Source organism: Oncorhynchus kisutch, linkage group LG12 (genome assembly GCF_002021735.2).
Source record: "Oncorhynchus kisutch isolate 150728-3 linkage group LG12, Okis_V2, whole genome shotgun sequence".
NCBI classification, from domain to species: domain Eukaryota; kingdom Metazoa; phylum Chordata; class Actinopteri; order Salmoniformes; family Salmonidae; genus Oncorhynchus; species Oncorhynchus kisutch.
The window spans coordinates 22,548,840-22,566,464 of NC_034185.2; the positions used below are offsets into that span (position 1 = coordinate 22,548,840).

The window sequence follows — 17,625 nt, forward strand, 5'->3', positions numbered from 1 at the left end:
GACAACGCTCACATTTTTTTAATTTTATAAAACCATAAATAAATTACAAAATCAAATTGACATATTCACATGATGAAATTACAAATATTTTCTGAAACCATTTTTTTGTGTCACTTTAGGACAGTGTGGGTTCAATAACCAAAACAATTTATGCTGAATCGGCAGGGTAGCCTAGTGATTAGAACGTTGGACTAGTAACCGGAAGGTTGCAAGTTTAAGCCCCCGAGCTGACAAGGTACAAATCTGTTGTTCTGCCCCTGAACAGGCAGTTAACCCACTGTTCCTAGGCCGTCATTGAAAATAAGAATTTGTTCTTAACTGACTTGCCTGGTTAAATAAAGGTAAAATAAATACAAATTACATCAAGGTTCACACCTCATTAGAGAAAGACCCTGCGGTGACTAGCTCACTGAGGAGTGACAGCAAGACTGCTGAAAATTAGGCTGCTCCTAGTGCACATCATGAACAAATAAAAGACAATGATGCAAAGCTCAATGCATCAGTCCTGCTCCACCTACTGTATTGTATTAACCCTTACTTGTCATCAACTGTTCCTAGGCCGTCATTGAAAATAAGAATTTGTTCTTAACTGACTGGCCTAGTTAAATAAAGGTTAAATTAAAATAAATTAACTTACGGAATCAAGCCAAGCCTAAAAATAATCTTAAAGGTCCAATGCATTTGTTTTTATCTAATTATTTATTTATCTCAATAATTTCAATGAGGTATCTTACTGTTTTCAATGTAAATGGTCAAAAAGAAACAAAAATAACTTCTTAGCAAAGATCAATTTCTCAAGCAATAATTTTGCTAGGACTGTCTGGGTGTGGTCTGAGTAGGGAGGGAAAAACTGAAAATTAGCTGTTAGCGACGTTTGGAACTCTCTTTCTTATTGGTCTATTTAACTAATTACCGCATGGTGATGTCACTGTGGAAGGTCAAAACTCCATCCGAACTCCAATTTCAGGCAGCCATTTCAAACAGCTCTTACACTGAAAGGGCATATCATTATTCTCACAAGTTCACTGCATTAGTCAAACCTCATAGTGTGAAAATACATATAAAACACAGGAAATTCACGTTTTTTACTTTACTGGGCCTTTAAGACCCTGCATTATTGTAGGTCTGACAGTTTTAGTGGCATTCTTCCTCTGTATATCAACAGAAATGTCAATAGTGTTTACAATAGTTGATTGGTGATCAGTGACTTCAGGCTGTGCTGTGACCAGTTGCATGAAGACTCATCTTCTCGTTCTGCATCATACTGCCTCCATCCAGACAGCTGTGGATTGCGATGGCTGGAACTGCTTTGGCTCGTCTTCTTGAGCCAGAACCACACTTGGAGCAGATCAGATAGAATATCTCCACCACATTCAACAGCAGAGATGCGCACGCCACCACCAGCATGAAGATGATGAAGATGGTCTTCTCTGTTGGTCGTGACATGAAGCATTCTACAGTGAACGGACAGGGAGCTCTGCTGCATTCAATCTTGGGGTCCAGCACAAACCCATACAAGTAATACTGACCCACTATAAATGCTATCTCCAGCAAAATCCTGAAGAAGATATTGACCATGTAACTGGCCAACAAGTCACCTTTGATTTTGACATGACCCTTCTCATCAGAATACTTAGGCATTTTCCCCATCTCCTTGCCTGCCTGACTTAGCCGTTGCCTCAGTTTGTTCTCTTTGTGGATGACGTGCATGACATGTCCCAGATACACCAAAGTTGGGGTGGAGACGAAGATGATCTGAAGGACCCAGAAGCGGATGTGGGAGATGGGGAAGGCGTGGTCGTAACACACGGTCTTACAGCCGGGCTGTTTGGTATTGCATTTCATATTAGACTGCTCATCGCTCCACACCTTCTCTGCCCCGGCACCCAGGACCATGATCCTAAAGATAAACAGGACAGTCATCCAAACTTTACCCACGACCGTGGAGTGTGACTGCACCTTGTCCAGCAGTGATGACAGGAATCCCCACTCTCCCATGTTTGCGGATTGTTCTGGTTGGAAAGAAATATGAATATAGGAATGACACATGTGATGCTGATGTTTGGGAAAACAAATGTACAAGTTGAGTACAAGTTGAAAAATCTATGATAAAATTAAATGATGAAATATCAAATGACTAAAGCAGAATCACACACAGTAGGTAGCTCAACAGAGAACAGTCTGTGTTGTGGAGATAAGAACACAAGCTGTGTATGGGATAGTAAGGCTATTTCCTAGAGCCAAGTGAGCTATAAAACATATCGCATAACAGGAGAGATATCCCATGCTGTCTGTTAACAACCAGATTATGTTTCTTCTTAGTCAAAATCTAATGTGTCATCTTTCAGCATCTAACATTGGAATTCAGTATTTCGGGAGCAAAATACACAGAGTGTACAAAACATTAGGAACACCTTCCTAATATTGAGTTGCACCCCCTTTTGCCCCTAGAACAGCCTCAATTCGTTGGGGCATGGACTCTACAAGGTGTCAAAAGCATTCCACAGGAATGCTGACCCATGTTGTGTCAAGTTGGCTGGATGTCCTTTGGGTGGTGGACCATTCTTAATACACACGGGAAACTTTTGAATGTGAAAAACCCAGTAACGCTGCAGTTCTTGCCTCACTCAAACTGGTGAGCCTGGCACCTACTACTATGCCCCATTCAAAGGCACTTACATCTTTTGTTTTTCCATTAACTCTCTGAACAGCACACATACACAATCCATGTCTCAATTGGTCAAGGCTTAAAAACCCTTCTTTAAACTGTCTCCTCCCCTTCATCTACACTGATTGAAGTGCATTTAACAAGTGACGTCAATAAGGGATGATAGCTTTCACCTGGATTCACCTGGTCAGTCTATGTCATGGAAAGAGGTGTTCCTAATGTTTTTTTACACTCAGTGTATATCACTTATATATACCTACAGTATGTATTCTATTTCGATGTGATAACATTTTGTTACAAATTCTATTAATTTATTTTTATGATATGCCCAAAAACATTGGGAAAGTGAGTAAATGTGATATTTTTTCCATGCTGTAAACCTCACGGGGCTCTTATGAGGTCAGTATACCAGTATAGGTGGTCTGTGTGTTTAGTCTGCATCAATGATTTACTTGCTTCAAGTAATGGACACAGACGGCACGAGGCTATCAATGTCAAATGTCCCAAATACCACAAAATCAATATCTAAATAAAAACTATTACACTTGTTTCAGATAATAATTTGTAGGTTATGTTTCACTTAGGTTGTCCATCTTAGAATGGTTCAAGCATATCAATAAATCATTTTTTGATGATATTAGATTTTCATTCTCATGTCTATTCATGTTAGATGAAAACAATACAATTATTCATAATTATAGGCAACATAAAAAGAAGTAGAAAGATACGTTTAAAAAATGCTTTACCTTTAAAGAGACCGTTTCTAGCCAGAACACAACAGCCACCAGCTGTAGAGACAAATTATAAAATTCTGCGTAGTAGCCTACAACCGTCTACCTTGAAGTTGCACAATTAGCCTGTTGTGCAAGGTGGCACGTTGTGCATGACATCTTGAAATGAGAAGTCTGCTGTTTAGAATTTGGCTGTACCTGGGGTGATTGTGAAGGTTAATAATTGGCAACACAATGATAAAGTTAATTATGTATCAGTATTTCCAATTGAATCAGTAATAACCATGAAAGAGCATTGTAGTCTAAGCCATGTTCTGTGCTAAGGATTTCTAATTGAAAAAGTGGGTGGTCCAGGTAGGTAGAAGGTAATATGAGGTCTTGAAATCTGAAATATATATTTTTTAATACAATATACTCTTTCAGAATATGTGCCTGGGTTGGTACTGTAGGTAATCCAGTTCTGGCAAAACAATAAGGATATTTCTGTTATATTATACCTGTAAGCCCCTTTATTGTGAGGGGTTGGGAGACATACCACTCTTCTATGCCTCTTTATTGTGAGGGGTTTGGAGACATACCACTCTTCTATGCCCCTTTATTGTGAGGGGTTGGGAGACATACCACTCTTCTATGCCTCTTTATTGTGAGGGTTTGGGAGACATACCACTCTTCTATGCCCCTTTATTGTGAGGGGTTGGGAGACATACCACTCTTCTATGCCTCTTTATTGTGAGGGGTTGGGAGACATACCACTCTTCTATGCCTCTTTATTGTGAGGGTTTGGGAGACATACCACTCTTCTATGCCTCTTTATGGTGAGGGGTTGGGAGACATACCACTCTTCTATGCCTCTTTATGGTGAGGGGTTGGGAGACATACCACTCTTCTATGCCTCTTTATTGTGAGGGGTTGGGAGACATACCACTCTTCTATGCCTCTTTATGGTGAGGGGTTGGGAGACATACCACTCTTCTATGCCTCTTTATTGTGAGGGTTTGGGAGACATACCACTCTTCTATGCCTCTTTATGGTGAGGGGTTGGGAGACATACCACTCTTCTATGCCTCTTTATGGTGAGGGGTTGGGAGACATACCACTCTTCTATGCCTCTTTATGGTGAGGGGTTGGGAGACATACCACTCTTCTATGTCTCTTTATGGTGAGGGGTTGGGAGACATACCACTCTTCTATGCCTCTTTATGGTGAGGGGTTGGGAGACATACCACTCTTCTATGTCTCTTTATGGTGAGGGGTTGGGAGACATACCACTCTTCTATGCCTCTTTATGGTGAGGGGTTGGGAGACATACCACTCTTCTATGCCTCTTTATTGTGAGGGGTTGGGAGACATACCACTCTTCTATGCCTCTTTATTGTGAGGGGTTGGGAGACATACCACTCTTCTATGCCTCTTTATTGTGACGGGTTGGAGGACGGGGCGATCCTTATTTTCAAATGACGCTATAGACATATTTTCATACTCTCACTTCTAGAACATTTATCTTGATTGGTAGTTTGACAAAGTTCTGGTAAAAAAAATGAGAGTTTATTTACAAGCCCCTTTATTTTAGCATTTGGAGACCAGATGTCTTATGTTCAGTGATGTTAATTTGATAGACATATTTCCGTAAATGGTGTCCTAAGATAATCAACTATTTCCTAATGTGTGTTATTTTGTTATGTTTCAGTGATTTTATTGATGGGTTTTCAGTCTCTCATTTTCATTCAGGCACCATTGATACAAATAAAACACTACTAACTTTGGATTTTTTTTTTTTTATACACTTGTATATCTTGACACATTTATTGTATCACATGACAGAAAATATCTCAACTGTAGGCATTCAAGTGTGAGTTTACAACTCAATTCAAGACCCCAGCTGGTAGTTGCCATAACTTAAGGACAATTTTAGAAACGTAATACACACTACTAGTGCACTGTGCCTAAAACAAATACAAAGAAAAAGACAAAGAAGGTAGTGTATTCATTCAGATTTTCAACAATACAAAAGATTAAGATACATTCAAGGAAAATGAACTTTCAAGTGTTTTAGTGGTTGTCACCCAGCAAATGTTTCTCTTCCTTAGCTCTATCCAGACTACCCCCTAAACTCTGGCCACTCTCAAACTCCAGATTCATCTTGTTCTGTCTCAGGGCGTCCATTTCAGTATCTACGCGACCAGACCACCCAGGAGCCGGGAGGGTGGCTGGGTTCGCTGTTGAGGAAGTGTGATAACTGCGGCCTTTGGAGCCACCGCATCTTAATCTTGTACAAAGCAGATAGAACACCTCAATCACATTCAGAGCCAGAGACACACAGGCCACCACCAGCATGAAGATGATGAAGATGGTCTTCTCTGTAGGACGGGACATGTAGCATTCGACAGTGAAGGGGCAGGGAGATCTTGAGCAGGGGATCATGGGGACCATGACAAACCCATACAGGTAGTACTGACCCACGATGAAAGTGATCTCTATAATGATCTTAAAGAACAGCTGGGTCATGTAACTACCTAGCAAATTCCCCTTAATTTTGATCTTCCCTGCCTCGTTGCTGTATTTGGGCTTCTTCAATGTGCCATTGTCAACTTGGCTCTGCAGTATGGCTCTCAGTTTGTTCTCCTGGCTGATGACATGCATGGCATGGCCCAGATATAGAAGAGTTGGGGTGGAGACAAAGATGATCTGCATGACCCAGAAGCGGATGTGTGAGATGGGGAAGATATGGTCGTAGCACACATTCTCACAACCAGGTTGTTGCGTATTGCATATGAAACCAGACTGTTCATCGCCCCACACGTTCTCTGCTCCGGCACCCAAGACCATGATTCTGAACAGAAACAGGACACTCATCCATATCTTTCCGATGACTGTTGAGTGAGACTGCACCTTGTCCAGTAACTTGGAAAGAAAACCCCAGTCCCCCATGTTTGCTGATGTTCAATGGCTATCTAGAGTAAAGAAGAAGACATGAAACAAGTTACTGTCGATGAATATGAGGGCAGAATGGGCACGAGGGGCTCAGTACACAAGGGCCATCTTATCAATGAGTCAGGTTTTCAATGTTTTTCACCCAGTTTTCAGCCTTAATCATTAATCTGACCATTGGGAAATGCACACAATAGCCTCAAACCAAGTGCCTAAAACTGATATCCCTTCGATCGCTATAATTTACCTTTAATAAGAAAATGATTGTTACAAAACATTGTCTTCTAATTCCGTGTGTATCCAAAAACTATTAAAACCAAAAATAAATCAAATGTAAGCAGTTTGTCAAATGTAGAGAAACCACTGATTGACAGTCTATTTGATAGTAAATGTATAGTATTAAATGGTAACGTAATCATTCTGAGATAAAATGTTGGTATAACTTTGGAATCATTTATATTTAAACATTTGATGATAATGCCTGTTATTCAGTAAACTTCAAAGACAATATCTACAGTGGAATCCTTATATCAAACATTATTACAAATTGAACTGCTGTTCTGTTCATTTTTCGTTAAATTTAAAAAGAAAATGTTGCCTCTTACCTTGTCCTGACCCTATGGAGACTGTGGCCAACTGATGTTAACATAAGTTGAACCTTGAGATTTTAGGGCTGGTGGTAAGAATTGCGTAACCCATCTGCAGTTTCATAGTCGCAGTCATCATAGGGAAATGGGATTTTAAAAGTTAACCCTTGGGATTGACTGGAAGGTTCCGCGTAATGATTGACAGATACCAACAACAGAATAAACAGGAACACATCTACATAAATGATTTTATATTGCATTGAATTAATAACACAGAGCTCAGCATTGTTCATGAAATAGGCATCATGGAGGCAGACATTCTGAGACTAATTTATAATAACAAAAGAGGAATCAAACCAAACACAATGATAACAGCCAGAATAGATTTTTATAAAAGAGTAATTTATTAAATCAAGATTATGGTGATATATGAATTACATTACATCAACTCATACAAGCAATGGCACAACCAATAATACAAATCCCAAAGAAATACACACATTTATATTATTTATCTGTGGGACAAGCTCAAAGAAATCCTCTATTCGATGAAAACATTTTTAAAAATGCAGTTAATATTTATGAGAAATAGACTTCCTCCATATTAGCAATGTTGTCCTCAGAAGCCACACTTTTCGTCACCCCACTGCCCAGCTTCCTCCCATGCAGCTCCAACTCCAGATTTTTTACAGTTCTGGATCATCTGGTCCCTGTCCTCAAAGGCCTTTCTCTCCAGGACAGGGGTGACCAGGGTCACCGTGTAGTCCTGCTTCCTGTCCTCACTCTTTGACCGATTTGACCAACAAGTAGAAGAGCTCAATGAACATGAACTGGATGAAGACAGTCTCTTCTCTGTGGGTCTAGACAGAAAGCAGTTCACCTGGTGAGGCCAGGGGAAGCGGCTGCAGACAAAGCGAGCCTGGAGGGTGAATCCATACAGGTGGTATTGACCCACAAAGAACTCCAGCTCTAACCGGATCTTCACCAATATGTGCACAATATAACAGAAGGCCATGCAGGTTAATCATCTCATTAATGTTTGTACTTGGGGACTGTGTAGCCCTTCTTCAGGAAGTCAATGGCCTTCTCATACTGTACTTGTTAATTCTTCTCGCACTTTGTCCAGCAGCTGGCCCAGCAAGTCCCATTCACCCATTTCGATTGTCCAGTTGGACAGTTTACTGTGAAAAAATCATATATATACAGTTGAAGTCGGAAGTTTACATACACCTTAGCCAAATACATTTAAACTCAGTTTTCACAATTCCTGACATTAAATCCAAGGAAAAATTCCCTGTCTTAGGTCAGTTAGGATCACCACTTTATTTTAAGAATGTGAAATGTCAGAATAATAGTAGACAGATGTCACGCCCAGACCTTAGTCATCTTTGTTTTCTTTATTATTTTGGTTAGGTCAGGGTGTGACGAGGGTGGTATGTGTGTTAACTTGTCTAGGGTTTTTTGTACATCTATGGGGTTTTGGTTTGTCTAGGTATATATAGGTTTATGGTGGCCTGAATTGGTTCCCAATCAGAGGCAGCTGTTTGTCGTTGTCTCTGATTGGGGATCCTATTTAGGTTGCCATTTTCCATTTTGATTTTGTGGGTTATAGTCTAAGTGTAGTTGCCTGTCAGCACTTGTGTTATTAGCGTCACGGTCGTTTTGTATAGTTTGTTCAGTGTTTATTCTTCATTAAAAGAAGTATGTATTCTTATCACGCTGCACCTTGGTCTCCTTGTTATGACGAACGTGACAACAGAATGATTTATTTCAGCTTTTATTTCTTTCATCACATTCCCAGTGGGTCAGAAGTTTACATACACTCAATTAGTATTTGGTAGCATTGCCTTTAAATTGTTTAACTTGGGTCAAACGTTTCGGGTAGCCTTCCACAAGCTTCCCACAATAAGTTGGGTGAATTTTGGCCCATTCCTCCTGACAGAGCTGGTGCAACTGAGTCAGGTTTGTAGGCTTCCTTGCTCGTGCACGCATTTTCAGTTCTGCCCACACATTTTTAGGATTGAGGTCAGCGCTTTGTGATGGCCACTCCAATAACTGGACTTTGTTGTCCTTGAGGCCATTTTGCCACAACTTTGGAAGTATGCTTGGGGTCATTGTCCATTTGGAAGACCCATTTGCGACCAAGCTTTAACTTCCTGACAGATGTCTTGAGATGTTGCTTCAATATACCCCTACCCCGGTCAACAGCACTGCACCCCCCACAGCAACTCGCCCAAGCCTTCCCCATTTCTCCTTCTCCCAAATCCAGTCAGCTGATGTTCTGAAAGAGCTGCAAAATCTGGATCCCTACAAATCAGCCGGGCTAGACAATCTGGACCCTTTCTTTCTAAAAATCTGCCGAAATTGTTGCCACCCCTATTACTAGCCTACTCAACCTCTCTTTCGTGTGTCGTCTGAGATTCCCAAAGATTGGAAAGCAGCTGCGGGGGGGGGGGGCACTCTTGACCCAAACTGCTACAGACCTATATCTATCCTACCCTGCCTTTCTGAGGTCTTCGAAAGCCAAGTCAACAAACAGATTACCAACCATTTCGAATCTCACCATACCCTCTCTGCTATGTAATCTGGTTTCAGAGTTGGTCATGGGTGCACCTCAGCCACACTCAAGGTCCTAAACGATATCTTAATCGCCATCGATAAGAAACATTACTGTGCAGCTGTATTCATTGATCTGGCCAAGGCTTTCGACTCTGTCAATCACCACATCCTCATCGGCAGACTCGACAGCCTTGGTTTCTCAAATGATTGCCTCGCCTGGTTAACCAACTACTTCTCTGATAGAGTTCAGTGTGTCAAATCGGAGGGTCTGTTGTCCGGACCTCTGGCAGTCTCTGGGGGTGCCACAGGGTTCAATTATTGGACCAACTCTCTTCTCTGTATACATCAATGATGTCGCTCTTGCTGCTGGTGAGTCTCTGATCCACCTCTATGCAGACGACACCATTCTGTATACTTCTGGCCCTTCTTTGGACACTGTGTTAACAACCCTCCAGGCAAGCTTCAATGCCATACAACTCTCCTTCCGTGGCCTCCAACTGCTCTTAAATACAAGTAAAACTAAATGCATGCTCTTCAACCGATCGCTGCCTGCACCTGCCCGCCTGTCCAACATCACTACTCTGGACGGCTCTGACTTAGAATACGTGGACAACTACAAATACCTAGGTGTCTGGTTAGACTGTAAACTCTCCTTCCAGACCCACATCAAACATCTCCAATCCAAAGTTAAATCTAGAATTGGCTTCCTATTTTGCAACAAAGCATCCTTCACTCATGCTGCCAAACATACCCTTGTAAAACTGACCATCCTACCAATCCTCGACTTCGGCGATGTCATTTACAAAATAGCCTCAAATACCCTACTCAACCAATTGGATGCAGTCTATCACAGTGCCATCCGTTTTGTCACCAAAGCCCCATATACTACCCACCATTGCGACCTGTACGCTCTCGTTGGCTGGCCCTCGCTTCATACTCATCGCCAAACCCACTGGCTCCATGTAATCTACAAGACCCTGCTAGGTAAAGTCCCCCCTTATCTCAGCTCGCTGGTCACCATAGCATCACCCACCTGTAGCACGCCCTCCAGCAGGTATATCTCTCTGGTCACCCCGAAAACCAATTATTTCTTTGGCCGCCTCTCCTTCCAGTTCTCTGCTGCCAATGACTGGAACGTACTACAAAAATCTCTGAAACTGGAAACACTTATTTCCCTCACTAGCTTTTAAGCACCAGCTGTCGGAGCAGCTCACAATTTACTGCACCTGTACATAGCCAATTTGTAATTTAGCCCAAACAACTACCTCTTTCCCTACTGTATTTATTTATTTAGCTCCTTTGCACCCCATTATTTTTATTTCTACTTTGCACATTCTTCCACTGCAAATCTAACATTCCAGTCTTTTACTTGCTATATTGTATTTACTTTCCCACCATGGCCTTTTTTTGCCTTTACCTCCCTTATCTCACCTCATTTGCTCACATTGTATATAGATTGTTTCTACTGTATTATTGACTGTATGTTTTGTTTTACTCCATGTGTAACTCTGTGTCGTTGTATGTGTCAAACTGCTTTGCTTTATCTTGGCCAGGTCGCAATTGTAAATGAGAACTTGTTCTCAACTTGCCTACCTGGTTAAATAAAGGTGAAATAAAAAAATAAAAAATATCCACATAATTTTCCTGCCTCATGTCGCCATCTATTTTGTGAAGTGCACCGTTCCCTCCTGCAGCAAAGCACCCCCACAACATGATGCTGCCACCCCCGTGCTTCATGGTTGGGATAGTGTTCTTCGGCTTGCAAGCCTCCCCCTTTTTCCTCCAAACATAACGATGTTCATTATGGCCAAACAGTTCTATTTATGTTTCATCAGACCAGAGGACATTTCTCCAAAAAGTATGATCTTTGTCCCCATATGCAGTTGCAAACAGTTGTCTGGCTTTTTTTATGGTGGTTTTGTAGCAGTGGCTTCTTCCTTGCTGAGCCAGCTTTCAGGTTATGTTGATATTGGACTCGTTTTACTGTGGATATAGATACTTTGTACCTGTTTCCTCCAGCATCTTCACTAGGTCTTTTGCTGTTGTTCTGAGATTAATTTGCACTTTTCGCACCAAAGTACGTTCATCTCTAGGAGACAGAACGCGTCTCCTTCCTGAGCGGTATGACGGCTGCGTGGTCCCAGTGTGTTTATACTTGCGTAATATTGTCTATACATATTAACGTGGTACCTTCAGGCATTTGGAAATTGCTCCTAAGGATGATCCAGACTCGTGGAGGTCTACAAGTTTTTTTCTGATATCTGGCAGATTTATTTTGATTTTCCCATGATGTCAAGCAGAGGCACTGAGTTTGAAGAGAGGCCTTGAAATACATCCACAGATACACCTCCAATTGACTCAAATGATGTCAATTAGCCTATCAGAAGCTTCTAAAGCCATGACATCCTTTTCTGGACTTTTCCAAGCTGTTTAAAGGCACAGTCAACTTAGTGTATGTAAACATCTGACCCACTGGAATTGTGATACAGTGAATTAGAAGTGAAATAATCTGTAAACAATTGTTGGGAAAATTACTTGTGTCATGCACAAAGTAGAAGTCCTAACCGACATGCCAAAACTATAGTTGGTTCACAAGAAATTTGTGGAGTGGTTGAAAAACTAGTTTTAATGACTCCAACCTAAGTGTATGTAAACTTCCGACTTCAACGGCATATATTTATCACCTGGGGGATTATCACTTATGACAAGAACTGTATAAGATATTACAGATCTCATAACAGCATTAATTAATATGTACTAATTTAAATGTACCAATGAGCGCTCAGTCAAGGACCATCTTTATCTGTTCATTTGGACCAGTGAGTACATTGATACGTGAAGGCCCATGAGGCCCAGATATCAATAGGCATTCCAATAACAGACCTTTCCAATCTGGTGGGAACCAAGGACCTGACCTTGTTCAATCCCTAAACATTGATTATTTTATTCAGAAGGTACATGAAGACATGAAGATTGTTTTCCTACCTTTTCATTACATTCAGTTTGCTGTGTCACTATTTCATTCAGGAACATTTATTGAACACATACTCAAAATTAAATCTTTGCCTATCAAAGTTTTCTTTAGGAAAAACCTCCCACTGCAGATAGTAGTCTACTTTTCATCAAGGCTGTATGCGTAGTCTATTGGTAAACTGGTATGGTCACATAATGTTATAATTATCTGCCATTACTTTTTGTCAACGTCAGCAATCCCATCCATCCTTACAAAGCAGGTGATACTGTATATCTCTAATGTAAAGCTCATTTGATTAACCTCACTGTCTATGCCTTATGACTGTCTAATACCAACAACTAACCAGAGGCAATTAACCATTACATCTCACTTTCTAATGTCATGAATGCAATTTTCACAAATCTGGTATTTGATCATGTAATTATCATAAGTGAATTGTTTGCTTTTTCAACTTACCAAGGGACAAGCCTGAAGAAAGGTCCGAGCTCAGTCTCTCAGGATGGTGACATCAGGGTGAAGATGAGAACCTTCTCAACCTTCCCCTCATATGGACGAGGCACCATCCAAACCACAACAAAGACTACATATCCCACCTCTTAGGCATGACACCATTCAATGACCTGTGGTAGTGCTGTGGCCCAAGATGAAACCTTAAAGTGATCATTTAGGTTCCTATGATACCTAGTGTACAGCTATACCAAACATAGAGGCAGGGTATGTCAATATTCAAGAAATTCAAGAAGATTGACAAATGATTTAAAAGTCATAGACACTGCCAACCCGCAACAAGATTTAATTGTCTATAGATCAAGTATTGATTTTCATACACAACATGCATTTTATGTGTCTAATGATTAGACATGTTGTAATTTCTTTGTCAATAGTTACTTTCTAATTGTTCCATCAATTATTTTTTTTTACAGCAGACTTTGCTTCACATGTTTGCAATCTTCACAATAACAATGCCTTGACCTAATTTTTCCAAAAGAATATGTCAACAGTGTTGGTCCTTCTAAGTGTAAATTATTTACTAAACTATCTTGTCTTTGTTGATTAAAAACAGATTTTTGTTCAAAAATGAAATCCTCATAAAGTACATCAACAAATAATTATTTAGTAAGGATTATCTTTAATGAGCCACATTTTGTATTGTGCTATGCATAACATATGCATATTCACCAAGCATAAACCAGATGGAATGTCATTCACAAGCACACAACTCATTTCTGCAATCATATCACCAATAATTAGAATCCCAGCACCATTAGTAAATAAAAAATAACTCATTTCAAAATGTATTCTCAAGTACACTGTAAGTTGTTGTCAAAACAACTGGCTTTACATAGGAACGCCAGTTAAACACCTCAAAGACCACAGTTCCTCAAATAAACATCTCAAATCACTGAAAAAAAGATCTTCATGACCTCACATATCTGTGCATTTCAAAGACGTCATCAACATAATTTGGGAGCGACACTCCTGGAGATTATTTAGTATTACATTCACTGAATAAATATAGATTTTTAAGATACAATTATTACACACACTCATTCACTCATCATCTGTTTGATGCCTGTATTAGCTAGGCATAACTTTGTTGTCATGAGTTTAGTGACTGGAGTTCAGTTTTCTATATGAAGGAGACCTTTCAGCATGAGATTGTGAGCATACATGACTGAAAAACACAAATCCATTCTGGCATTGACTGCACAAGTCCAAACTAGAAAAGATAACACAAACAAGGGTCATGGTTGGCCTAAAGTTTAAAATGGACTATGGACTACTAAATGTCTACCTGCCATTTTAATCAGCACTGATCTGTGTACCTGCAGTTTTTAGGGACAATAGCCTGTGGTATAATGAACTGACTGTGGTACTAGCGAGCCACCTGCTGATGCTCCATGGGGCACCCCCTCAAAAAGTACCAGACTTTTCACAAAGATTCCCTGATGACCATATTCATGGTGCAGAGTACAGGAAAAGTTATCAAGGTAAGCCTGAGAAAAAAGAAAAAAAAGAATCATAGGCATTTATTACAACGAATCAGTAGGATGACAAGATCACAATGCATTTAACAACATGCACGTCAAGGATAATCAGTGTGTGTTTGTATGTGAGTGACCGTAGAACATGAGAGAGGGGCTTTGCTTGGAGAGGGTCTATAACATACCCCAGAAGAGATGTTCACCACTGCTCCCCGTCTCCTCCATTCCATGCCAAGTAGAACCAGGCGCGTCATCAGTGTGGTGGCAGCAATGTGTGTTGGAGTACGTCCCACAACTGGTCTTCTGGCAGGCCAGTCAAGTTTGGTGAGTTGCCAAGGCAGTCACTCACAGTTAACCAGAAAGCCTATATTTTTGTCCCCTCAAGGTGTCTTTGACAGGCTTGCAACCTGTGTCACTCTGACTGAAGTTAGCCACAAGCACCATTGTATCCACTCCAGGAGTCTCAGAGATGGCCTTGGCTGTGTCACTGACACTGTACCTTACCATAAATGACACGCCCTTCATCAAAACGGTGACCAAGGCGAGTGCTTTGCGTCAGTCGAGGAAGGAAATGCACCCTGACCAAGCTATAGCAGTCACACACCTTTGCTGGCTGTACACAGAGCACCCACAACAGCTAGGGTTTCCACAAATTAAGTGCATGACTGAGCAATTTCTCTGTACATCAGTTCAAAACTGTCAACACCATCCATAGCAGTCACAGGCTGGTAATTATCTAAACTGAAGCAAGCTACAAACAATGTTTCCTAATCTTAGCCAATCTGTACTACTTGGATACCTCAATAAAGGAGCTAACAGTTTTCAGATGATATACTTTACTTGATACTTAAAGCTTAAAGTTAAATTGTGCATAGTATTTTGTAATCTAGCTACACAGCAGTTCTGACAGGCGCAATATTGAGCTAGTTTGCCAAAGATGGTTGTTTACCATGCTTAACGGGGTGGCTCTCCCATAGACACCAATGCAATAGCAGTTGGGTCTAGTGTACTTAATTCATTGACTTTCATTGTACCAGAAAAAAACTGAGTTTTGTGTCTCGCTTCCTCTTCTGTCTCTGGAATGGCCACAGAGTTTCTAAACCCAGAGGCGCAACATCGCAAGCTTTCCAGGAATACTTGTGATATAGACCAACAGACCCGGCTTGGGCTTCGAGAAGTCAATTGTATTTATTTAACTAGTTAAAAATTTACAATGAAGGCCTACCATGACCAAACCCAGACAATGCTGGGCCAATTATGCGCCGCCCTATGCGACCCCTAATCATAACCAGTTGTGATACAGGGCCACTAACCAGAGCCTGTAGTGACACCTCTAGCACACAGATGCACCACTCTGGAGCCCAAATGAGAGTCTAACAGTATTCCATAGTTGTTCATTTTCTCGAAATCAAACATTTGTGCCAATGTCTTAAGTAGTTAAACGTTATTACAACAACCTGATAAAAGTGACAAACAGATACGTTGTCATTTTCGTCACCAACAACTTTATATCGAAGGAGCGCCTTTGATTTGACGGCTTACACATGGGCAGTTCGGCGCCAGATGACCGTTAGACCCCATGACGTGTGTTTACGTATGACACTAGTTAGCCAACGCCTTCATGGCCTCGCCTAGACGTATGGTAGGAGATTTCGATTAGAGAAGCAGTTTAAGACTGGCCCATTTTTTTGCCTGTCTTCATACTGTTCTATTTTTGATTTGGCTTTTGACAGACGTTCCTTTCCCGGAAGAGTGTGTAAACATGGGGGACCACGTGACATCTAACGGACAGGGATTTAAAGGCACAGGAAAAAGCATAGTGCATGAACACTTTGGTTTAAAATAACAGGAGTAGCTGGAATTTATTGTATATCATAATTGTCAGTGTTAACAAACAAAAAAATATGTTGTTTGTTTGCACCCCTTTTCCAAAGTACTGTTACATGTTTCCATGTTTCTGCAGGAGGTTGGAAATTGTTGCTAACTGCACAACTATATTGGCGAAATGAGCAGTACGGTATGGAAGTCGTACACTGTTTATTACAATGTGATACATTTGCAATGGTTTTGCGAAAATGTTTAACCAAGGTCTGTCATGCAAATGACTTTATCTCCTTACCTTCGTTGCTAGCAAGCTAACGTTAGCTACCATGTCAACAAACATAACGTCAACTAGCTGCAGTAACGTTACATGGCAAGATAATGCATGCCCACGTTTTAATACAATGGCATCGTTTGTCTAGCTATATTTGTTATATTTCTGTTTGTTTTCTTCTGCAAACTGCACTGTTGGTTAAGGGCTTGTAAGTAAGCATTTCACTGTAAGGTCTACCTACACCTGTTGTATTCGGCGCATGTGAGAAATACCATTTGATTTGATTTTAGTTGTTACATTAAAGTAGCACTGTAGCTAGCGAGCAAACTGAGTTGCCACTGGATAATCTCCATTCTGTGGATATTTCTGCAGAGAAGAGTGAATCCACATTAGGACCATGTCTCAGATCTCAGCTGAGGAGGAGTCTGAACTTCAGTCTATTGAGGCAACTGCTAAAAAGCATCAAGACAGAATCTCAGGTGCATCTACCAATTTAATGTGCAGAGGAAATATTGCTTAATCTGGAGGAGATGGACAATAACTTCCATAAATAAGCAGAATGTAATACCTTCTCATTTGCTACAATCAAATCTGTAGTAAATTATATTCATTATTATCTAACGCTTGTATATCCGAATATCCGTCTCTTTTTCAGTTATGAATTTGTTAAGTACCTGCGGCAGTATGTGGAAAGCTCTCTGAGAGCCGTTATCGAGGAGGTGACAGAGAGATGTAACAGGAGAGGGACATGCTGTTGGATCCGGTCAGGACACCTTGGTTCATGCTGTTACAATGAGGACTAGAGAATCTGGAGAGTATGTATGGTGTCTCTATAAAGCATTATCAGTGAAGACTTGTCACAAGTGACTTCTGATGAACTTTATCCTTTACTGTATTCCCAACATGGCTCGTCACTTAGTTCACAGAATATGCCATTGCTTACAGGGAGTCTAAAGCCAATGTGCTTGTGTGCTTCATAATGAATACAATCTTGAAGCAATAGCGCCAAGGTAAAAATCTGTCGTTCTGCCCCAGAGCAAGGCAGTTAACCCACTGTTCATGGCACCAAAGACGTGGAAGTGGATTATGGCAGCCCTC

The 17,625-nt window shown here is 40.8% G+C and overlaps 2 protein-coding genes and 1 pseudogene across 2 annotated transcripts; all 3 read right to left on the minus strand.

The window, feature by feature from the left end:
* Nucleotides 1–2: 2 nt before the first annotated feature.
* LOC109900718 (gap junction Cx32.2 protein-like) lies at nt 3–3,519 on the minus strand. Its single transcript, XM_020496486.2, has 2 exons — nt 3,415–3,519; nt 3–2,012 (listed from the first exon to the last, which is right to left on the minus strand). Exon 2 carries the CDS (start codon nt 1,996–1,998, stop codon nt 1,210–1,212), a length of 789 nt encoding a protein of 262 aa, XP_020352075.1. The 5' UTR covers nt 1,999–2,012; nt 3,415–3,519; the 3' UTR covers nt 3–1,209.
* Nucleotides 3,520–5,154: 1,635 nt separating this feature from the next.
* Nucleotides 5,155–7,034, minus strand: LOC109900717 (gap junction Cx32.2 protein). Its single transcript, XM_020496485.2, has 2 exons — nt 6,933–7,034; nt 5,155–6,350 (listed from the first exon to the last, which is right to left on the minus strand). Exon 2 carries the CDS (start codon nt 6,325–6,327, stop codon nt 5,449–5,451), a length of 879 nt encoding a protein of 292 aa, XP_020352074.1. The 5' UTR covers nt 6,328–6,350; nt 6,933–7,034; the 3' UTR covers nt 5,155–5,448.
* A 6,528-nt stretch (nt 7,035–13,562) lies between these two features.
* On the minus strand, nt 13,563–16,315 carry LOC109901366 (inactive hydroxysteroid dehydrogenase-like protein 1; annotated as a pseudogene).
* Nucleotides 16,316–17,625: the final 1,310 nt, after the last annotated feature.